The sequence below is a fragment of the Pollachius pollachius genome, assembly GCF_949987615.1.
Source record: "Pollachius pollachius genome assembly, chromosome: 17".
Classification (NCBI taxonomy): domain Eukaryota; kingdom Metazoa; phylum Chordata; class Actinopteri; order Gadiformes; family Gadidae; genus Pollachius; species Pollachius pollachius.
In genome coordinates, this window is record NC_136950.1 from 7,700,316 (window position 1) to 7,710,315 (window position 10,000).

A 10,000-nucleotide genomic window follows, 5' to 3' on the forward strand; every position below is an offset into this window, starting at 1 on the left:
GGCGTCCGCGGGGGCGCCGGCGGAGGAGGGCAGTTGACAGAGACATCAGAGAGGAGAGCAGTAAAATCCCTTTGACACCTATCACAGCCTGGCAGGGCATGGCGTGGGCTGGTGGGTGGGTGGATGCTGGGGAGGTTTTGGAGTTTGACGAGTTGGTCGCAAACACACACACACGGTGAGTCAAGTCCTCCCAACCGTTTTTCAGAGGCTCCCGGAGGCTCACCGTACATACGGCAAGGTTCACCTTAAAGCACATCCACGCGAATCAGATTCGATTAAGTCAGGTTTAACATTGCTTCCCCCCCCCACCCACCCCCGTAAGCGGGTCACAGGCCTCCGAACACGCCTTGGAGGCCTGGAGGTTTGGGGTGTAGGAGCTGAATTAGTTTCTAATCAGATGGAGGGAAACTGGCCGAGGAGATATCAGAAGATACCCGTGTTTGTGTGAGACGGCTCTGCATAATGTTTACATCCTCTGAGTTCATCTCAACATGGCGCGGCACTTGATTAATCCCCGAGATTGAGCGCTTGATCCTAACCAACATTTGTGCCGGGAGCAAACTGTGAAATCTGTGTGATTTGGCAGAGAGACTCACACACACACACACACACATACAAACAACACACACAAGCACACATGTTCACACTTGTTTTAGCACAATTTCAGTTTGCTTGCAGTGGCATGTTTGCCGTCCTTTGATGATAACAACGTCCGGAACAGTCACTAATTTTCGATAGCCACAGGCTTTGTGCATTTGTGTTATGAAAGAGACAAAAGAGTCCTTATCTATCATCATTTGGGCGGCTGAGGATGTCCCTAGCATGCCAGGAAAGAAAATTAATGAGTGTGAAAAAAAAGGTCCTCATTTGGCACTAACAGAGATTTCAAAGTAGAGTCAGTGGAAGCTAATTTTGGTTAATTACGCTAGCAAAAAAAATAGGTTATTCGTCCCGTGGATTGATGGTAGTCCGTACTATTTAAATGTTTGTATTAATTGATATTGACCTGCGGGGGCTGGCGCTGCTGAGGTAATTTGAAACAGCAAAATTGAGCGGGAGAAAATCAGCGGTTGGCATTGCTAATATCAGAGTCGTCTTGCGGCCAATTTCTAGAAAATACACAGTGACCTTTAAAATGGAGAAATGTGGCTTGGTTACACTCAAACGCGGCTAGAACTCGAAGCAAGTCAGCACATCTTGTAGTGTCAGAAATGTTGATATTGTATATATAGTGTCTATGCTGTTTGAAAGGGCAGCAGCTAGCTCAAAGTTCAAATTATTTATAACTTTTATCTCGGCTGCCAGAACTTGTTGGTTGTGGTGTGGGAGTTTCGGAGGAGCCTAATTGCCTTCCCGGACCGAGGGCCTATCTCCACATATTTAACCAGTCACATGCCAGGGGGACTAGTCGCTCAATACCACAACTAGTGGGTAAATGTCCATGTGATCAATGGCCCCCTGACAAACGTTTATTTACGACCTGAACACCGCGAGGGGAGCCTAAACTTCCTGAACCATTTCAGACAATCGACCCAACACACCGGCCTCCTAGTCCGCCGAGCCAATCTGCCCCCGCCAGCGCAAACCCAAACAGCCATTTTTCATGATACTGGCAGAGGCAAATTAGTCTCCCCGACGCACTGGGCCACTGCCTCGATAGAGGGAAGAATTCATCGACTCGGCCCCAAAAAAAGGAGTTTGAACGTTTCTTTTTTTTTTTTTGTCTCTGGACTACACAACCGGTGCGAACGTTCCCATGACAGATCTCACCAAGCTGTCTGTGCTGATAACACCGGGCTAAACAGAAAAACAACAGCTACACACGCGCACACACACACACACACACACACACACACACACACACACACACACACACACACACACACACACACACACACACACACACACACACACACACACACACACAAACACACACAAAAACACACACACATGCACACTCACACAAGCGTGCCACAGCCAATTATATTCCAGCCGGGGGAAAAACTGACAGGGAAACAACTGACCACAGCCCCTGCGGGGCCCCGAGGGAGACCCTGTTGTTGTGAGACTAATTACAGGGAGGGCGCGGTGGAGTTGCCATGTTTCACAGGTTAATCACAACAGGCAATAAACACTGTGGACAGTTGTGGCCCAGGTGAGGCAGGCTGTACCTTATTAGGCTTGTTTATATGGACTAATTGGAGATTGGTGAATTCCAATTAGACTAATTGGAAATGTGTATCTGACAATTAGTCTAATTGGTGATTGGAGATCATACAGTATATTGCCTGTCAGCGCAGAACCGGGAGCGGTAATCCATTAGTCACGGTCACATGGCTTTTGTAAAGTGCCCGCAGGCAGTGCTATATATCTAAAGCAATAGTTCAATAACCGCTTATAGAGATGCCAACAGAAGCGTTTGTCATCGTCCACAACAAACGGTACACAACATAACGAGCAGATGATGCAAACGGAGGGATGGCTGGATTGATTGATAGACAGATTGGTCATTAGATGAATGTCTGCGGCCTGATTAATGGAGGATTGAACGGCTGGATGGGCTGGATGGATGGATGGCTGATGGGATAAACGTTTTTTTCCGGACAGACAGACTGATGGATGGATGGATGGATGAATGGTTGTATGGAACGGAGGAAATTAAGACGACCCAGCACATACTTGTGTTTAATAAGGCAGGAACGTCTCGGCACCATTCATCACTCAACCCCCCATTAGGCGTATCTGGTTCCCCCCCTGGTTCCCCCCCGCCCCCCCCCCCCCCCCCCCCCCCCCCCCCCCCCCCCCCCCCCCCCCCCCCCCCCCCCCCCCATCCCAAGCACCACCCGGGGTGACCCAGTAGGGTGTCCAGTTTGGTTTGAGGTCCCCCCTACTCACGTTTAGGGCCGGTGGAGGACGATGAGGAGGTGGGAGGTCTGGAGGAGGAGGAGGAGGAAGAGGAGGAGGTCTTCACGGGGAAGGTGGTCTTCGCTCGGCGCGTGGAGGGCGCCACGACCCGGGAGCGCTTCAGGGGGATAACGGCTCTGGGGGGCGGGGCCACGCGGCCGTGGTAGTCAAACAGCCTGGGGAGGAGAGCATTGGGTCGTATGTAAATCTTTGTTTAAACAGCACTTTTTAAGTATATCATATTTATATAATTATATAAAAGATTGGTTTGTGTATGTGGGAATAAATCTAGCTGTATTTATAACACAATTAAAAAGTATGTAACATTTACATTTGTATATAACATAAGTATATAAATATATACTGTATATAGAATACAAAGTTCTTAAAAAGTGAAGCAATGCAACAAGAATATAGACTGAGTCAGGGATATTTCTGAGCAAACAAAACAAAATTTCTTTTCCTGAATTTCCCATCTGGGGTTATTAAATGACTAGTACCTACTAAGGGAACCAACACAATTGTAAACTTTCCCCACCACAGCTCGCTGTCCAATCAATATCCTCCATTCCTTCTATTGATTTCTTCCCACCATCCCACCACCATCAGATGATTCCATGGCTAACCTACAGGTGTATCTCGAAGAGGCGGCGTGCCGTTCCTAAAGCAATCAGCCACCACCTATTTCTCAGGTGCATTCCGCCCACCACCCCTCCAACGATCGTCCTTCAGGGAAACTCTGCCAAGGACAGACGGACTGGTCTGCCAGCCAGGCGGACGTTCAAATCTCTCTCAAGTCTCTCTTTCCAAAGTAAAATAACATCCCTCTTCCCCGGGAAGACGGAAGAGCCATCGCAGGCAATCACGGTCCCATCAACCTTCCCCTTCAGAGCAGCGTGCAGAAGCATGAGGGATGGTTCAATAAATGCCAGGCGTAGCATTAGCAAACTGCCCGGGAGAAAGGAGGACTTCCTGCTGGAGAAATGCCAGGCGCTCCCTCGCTAACGAGGCCGGGGCTAGCACACATGACATCTTTCATTTTCATCTGTTCATCGGGACTAATATATATATACATATATCTCCCACTCCGATACTTTGACTCGCTTTGGGTTTCGTTTTTAATTAGTTCTACCCTGGAAGATGGGACTGTACCCAAGCTGTGTAGATCATCGGCTGTTGTTTGATAAAATATATATCTTGTATCTCAAATGATTTATTTGCTCTAATATCATCTATAGTATAAATTATTTGTAATCTATCAGCACAGATTGCTTCGTGTTCAATTATTATTATTTATTTTTTATGTTGGATTTGAAATTATTACGCACCTGCTGTAGAAATCATCTCTGTAGTACTCGTAGTCAAACTCGTAGCCACTGGGAAAAAAGAGAGAGAGAGAGAGAGCGAGAGAGAGAGAGAGAGAGAGGTAAAGACACACAGAGAGGAACATGGTAACAGATGTTTTATGGAAACTATTTTGGATCTGTCAAGACTGAATATAAGCAAATCCAAGCAGTTTAGCCATAATGGACACGCTCTATTTAATGACAAGCTAGCGGCAAGATGATCCGCAAAGCTTCAGAAGGAACAAACCTAAAAAGCTAAAATGGCGGCCATTTATAAAACAACTGAATTAACTGTAACCAAGAAACTAATGCCAACTGAATGCTAAACGTAGAATCCAGAGTTAGAACACAATCCATGAAAGCATTAATTTTCTCAGTTGGGAATTTAAAAAGGATTAATGTATTACCATTTTAATTTGGGAAAGATGGCTGTTAGTTCTGTTGGTTTGGCATTTTCTTTTTTCCCCCTCAAAAACGACTAACACAGAGCGTATTACCATTTAGAGCTTTGAGAGGTGCATTGCATTAATGATGGATTAAACTGGAGTGAATTAATGAACAAACACAAAACTGTCGCCACAAATCTGTGTGTGTGTGTGTGTATGTTTCTGTTTGTGTGTGTGTGTGTGTGTGTGTGTGTGTGTGTGTGTGTGTGTGTGTGTAATCAAGCAGTGATATGACGTGTGAAGGAACAGTTCTAACGTTGAAACAACACGTCAGGTTTATGCTTAATGAGGAATGACAACATTTACTTTGAAGACATTTTGTTTGCCCCAAACAACTCATGCAAGCTAAGGGCAAAATACACAAGGCAAACCAATATTGACTTACAGATATTAACTTGCATTAAAAGACAAAAAATAACAGAAATAGACCCTCGGCCTGAGTTTGGGCCTTACCTGTCCACAGGAGTTTTTACGTTTTGCTTGTTAAGCTTTTTTCATTATTTATGAATGAGAAAAAATAACTAATTGCGATAAAAAAGAAGAATTCAGCAGTCAGTTGTGATTTTTTCTTACCTGTGGACAGGTTTGATTGTGTCTGTACTGGATACAGGTGTGATTGGTTATTACATGTACCCAGGTGTGAATCACTCCCATATGTATACATGAGTGATTATGTATTACCTGGATACAGGTTTGAGTGGTATTACCTGTACACAGGTGGGAATGGTTCTCACATGTTATCAGGAGTGTTTGGGTCTTCCCTGTGTACAGGTATGAAAGGAATGGTTCTCATATGTATACAGGAGTGTTTGGGTATATACAGCTGTGATAGGTTATTACCTGTACACAGGTGTAAACTGTCCTCACCTGTACACAGGTGTGATTGGGCTTTACCTGAAAACAGGAATGATTGGACATCAAGGTGTGATCGGTTCTTACCTGTACACAGCCGACAGTGGCCGCTTGTTTCCCGGCTTGGGCCTGTATGGCTTGGGCTCTCCCGCCATGTTTATATCTGGAAGAAAATAGAAACAGAAATACTGGTCAGTCATTGGCTCCCAGCAAGATACATTCCACAATGCCAACTATACCAGTTCATATGACAACCCCTTCTCCACTACAAGAGTACATCAAGACCAATACTCCCTCCAGCCTAGCAACATGCAGTGCACAAGACAGCACTGTGCTTAAAAAAGTAATTACAAGAGAACCAGTGGCTTAAAAAATATATTGGAAACTGCAACTCAATATGACAGCTGCCTTAAAAAAAATCTGGAACGTTCCCTAAGAATACCAAGAAAAGGACGGAGGGTTTTGTGTGTAAACCAGAAAAGAAAATTCCCACAACAGAAGGCATGTCTCAAAAACTGGATTTTGAAGTGGCTTAGATTTTGCAGGCATTTATTTTCGAGTGTGAACATGTCCCTGGGTGTGTTACAGTCAATACCGTCACACGGTCTTCAGAGGCGCCTGGATGTTGGCCTGTGTAGTACTTGAGTGTGTGAGGACTGTACTCGTGGGCCCCAGTTCAAAGCAGGTTTATGTCCCTGGAGATAAGTATCCATTCTCACTGGAGGAACACAAAGCCAATGGATGGCTGCAGAGCCGAAGAGACCCTGAGACCAAAAGGCATCGCCGGAAATTTATAGTTTCAACCCATGAAGCGGGATGTACAAATATGGTAATGTTGTTGTTCGAATAGAGAGGAGAGAGGAGAGTTTCTCACCAATGTAATCCAAAATATAATTAAACTAAAAGATGGAAATAGAATTTGCAAGTTTGATTAAAAATCTAAATTAGCAAAGTAATTGGTCTCCATGAGCATTGTTGTGATAAATGTTAAAAAGTAGTTCAAATGAGTTAATTGAAAAAAAATAAAGGGAAGAAAACATAACCTACATAACTTAACAAAATAAACATTGGCCTGTTTCCTGCAGCAAATCTCTTCACGGGAAATGAGATTATAGCCAGAAATGTGTGTGAAAAGACACGCAGAGAAACAGTTTATGGAATGCTACATTGAGAAATGGGTTTCTGTGTGTGTGAAGATAAACATGGTCTTCTGTATGTGTGTGTGTGTGTGTGTGTGTGTGTGTGTGTGTCTCATTATATGTGTGGGGATAATCATGCGGTTATTTGTGTAACCACATGTGTTTGTGGGAGGGCAGAGTTGTTACAGAGACCATGGAGCAAACGGGATGTAGACGTTGTAAATAATTACAATCATAAAACTTCAAATGAATGTAAAGAGAGACACACCAATCATGCAATCTAATGAAATCAACCCCAAACAGCCCCACGGGACTCTGAACCGGGATCTGTGTGAACAGTAAATCTGCTGGTTTGGGGAATTAACAAAGAGATTTCAGTTGGCTTTTACTCGATATTAGTAATCCTGAACTTTAGTACTCTAGCACTTTGGCACTTTTTTTAATGACGATACTTGGCAATGCCCTCTCTGGAGAGAACACAATAAAATGAGGACAAAAGAGCCAAACACAGCAGAACAAGTGGCTGGCAGAGTGATTAATGAAGGGACAGTTTACAAAGGAGAAAAACAAACACCATACTTGGATAAAACTGACCCTAGATTGCTACCGTTTGGGTTATTTTCTCTTACGTTGTCTTTTTTAATGTTTAACGGCATGAGGTTAAAGTTGTCTTACTCATTAGTTATAATCCGGTAAACCTTGCTTGAAATCAGGTGTGTGTAGCTGAGGAAGTAGCTGTCCATGGTGCTGGGGTGTGTGTGTGTGTGTGGGTGTGTGTGTGTGCGTGCGTGTGTGTGTGCGTGCGTGTGTGTGTGTGTTTGTGTTCTGCTCTATGGAGCTATCCATGGTTCTGGTGTGTGTCTGAGTGTGTCTGTGTGTTTGTGTGTGTGTGTGTCTGCATGTGTTGGCGTGTTTGTGTTTGTGTGTGTTTCTACTCTATGGAGCTGTCCATGGTTCTGGTGTGTGTGTGTGTGTGTGTGTGTGTGTGTGTGTGTGTGTGTGTGTGTGTGCTTGTGTGCGTGTGTATGTGTGTTCTACTCTATAGAGCTGTCCATGGTTCTGGTGTGTGTGTGTGTGTGTGTGTGTGTGTGTGTGTGTGTGTTCTACTCAATAGAGCTGTCCATGGTTCTGGTGTGTGTGTGTGTGTGTGTGTGTGTGTGTGTGTGTTCTACTCTATAGAGCAGTCCATGGTTCTGATGTGTGTGTGTTCTACTCTATAGAGCTGTCCATGGTTCTGATGTGTGTGTGTGTGTGTTCTACTCTATAGAGCTGTCCATGGTTCTGATGTGTGTGTGTGTATGTGTGTGTGTGTGTTCTACTCTATAGAGCTGTCCATGGTTCTGATGTGTGTGTGTGTGTGTGTGTGTGTGTGTGTGTGTTCTACTCTATAGAGCTGTCCATGGTTCTGGCATATTTATTATAGTTGACTCTTTTACCCAAACCAACTTACAATAAGTGCATTCAACCATGAAGCAACAACTCGGAAATTGCAAGAATTAAATCAACCAAATGAGCAAACAATTTCAAGTGCTTCATTCCAAAAACAATACTTTTAGATGATAGCGATAGAGAAAGTTTAATTGTTTTTTTTGTATGTTTCATTATTTTTGGTGCCGAGCTTAGTAAAGAGACAAGACAAAACCATCCTGTCGGACAGGGTTATACATCCTTGTTGTCCCTGTTGGCAACTGTGGCTCTCAATATGTCCAAAGAAATACACAGATTCCAATATAATGATTATTGATGTCCCTTTTTCCAGCGGTTGTCTATCCGAGTGGTAGACAACATCTGCATCTTTTCTGACTCTTCTCTTGCTCTGCGTTCTCCATGGACTTCAGACTCAAACGGACTCATATATACTTTCCATCAGTGAATTTACATTCTGTTCTACGTTTGTGCAATCAACTTCCATTTATTCTTGTGACTTCCCCTGATCCCATAACTCCTCTACACTCTGTCTTATTTCTTATAGGATTGGTTGAGCAATATGTGCGGGGGAAGTCTGCAGTCGCTCCGAATATTGATCGTTCTCAGCCTCTCCTTTCAGTCACTTTGGATAAAAGCCTCTCTGTGTGAATGTTTGATGTCCAAACCAGTTCACCACCATGTGCCTGAGAACTAAATGCCTGCTGGTTGCCAGGAAGGGGGGGGGGGAGAGAAGAGCGAGAGAGAAGAGATTAGGAGAGGGGAAAAGGAGGAGCAGCAACAAGAAGAGACGAGAACTGAAGAGAAAAGAGGAAGGACAAGAGGTGGGGGGAGAAGTGACCCAACAAGGAGGGGAGAGAAGGTACAAGGAGGGGAGAGAGGAGCCCTCAGACCTCCACAGCAGACCAAAGCTGTGAGGGCTGTCTATTCACCCAGGCCTCAGCGCCCCCCGCCCTCTCCCCCCTACTCCCCTGGTCAATGGCAGCATCCTCACTAACCACTGTGGTCCCCCCGCTCGCTGCAGTGTCGGGGGTCCTCCCACCCCGAGACCACCCTCCCCCGTCCAACAGAGAGAAACGAGAGGGGCCCTTAAAATGGAGACCCTCTGTGCTATTGAGCATCCACCCACCTCTGCGTCTTCTTTGTGGAGATACTGAATCTATTACAGAGACACCGCTATGGAGCACAGCCTCAGAGTACTGCATGGAGCCGCGTGCTCTGTGCAGCCGTGCACAATGCGGGACAACAGCACATTTTGAAGTGCCGCGGAGAATGTGGTGGACTTGATCAGAGTGGCACTTAAAGAGTTTCAAAGGTTTAATAAGACTTAGAAGACCTTGAGAAAGAGCATTTCAGAAGAAAGATTCAAGGGATGTCTTGGAGCTTGGAGAAAATTGTATTAAATTGTCACAATTGTGAAAATTGGACACATTTGTAACGTTTTTTGTAAAACAATTAAGGCAATAACAAAAATCTGCCAATACAGTTCATTGTATATGATAATGAGCAGAAAACAATGCATACATCCAGTATGTGTTTTTGACAATAAATTAGTGATAATGAAGTTGTTTGTGGTAGTTTCAGCTAGGAGTGTAACGGTACACGTATTTGTACCGAACCGTCACGGTACAGGCACTTCGGTGCGGTTACAGAGGTGTACCGCGGTTCGTAAATGTGGCATATTATGGCGTTATTATGGCGAATGTAAAGGCTGTTTTGCGATGCGGAATTTAAAACTTGAAGTCCGAGTTCCACGCGGACCGTTTAGCCAAAGTGTACTGCTCCGACTCAATCTGTAATCCGCTCAGCAGCTCTCCGTCGGGATGTCGGATACGCAATGCAATTCGCCGCACGATCTATCTTATTTGTTGACTACAAAATGTAAGCA

At 44.7% G+C, this 10,000-nt stretch overlaps 1 protein-coding gene across 1 annotated transcript in view; it reads right to left on the bottom strand.

Annotated features, from left to right (window-relative positions):
• ralyl (RALY RNA binding protein like) overlaps positions 1 to 10,000 on the bottom strand; it is a gene marked incomplete at both ends in the record, with an annotated part of 51,741 nt that overhangs the window by 5,179 nt on the left and 36,562 nt on the right. Inside the window, 3 exons of the mRNA XM_079755086.1 lie at positions 2,896 to 3,080; positions 4,233 to 4,280; positions 5,636 to 5,711. Of these exons, the coding sequence (XP_079611212.1) occupies positions 2,896 to 3,080; positions 4,233 to 4,280; positions 5,636 to 5,711 (309 nt within the window). The remainder of the gene's footprint in view (positions 1 to 2,895; positions 3,081 to 4,232; positions 4,281 to 5,635; positions 5,712 to 10,000) is intronic.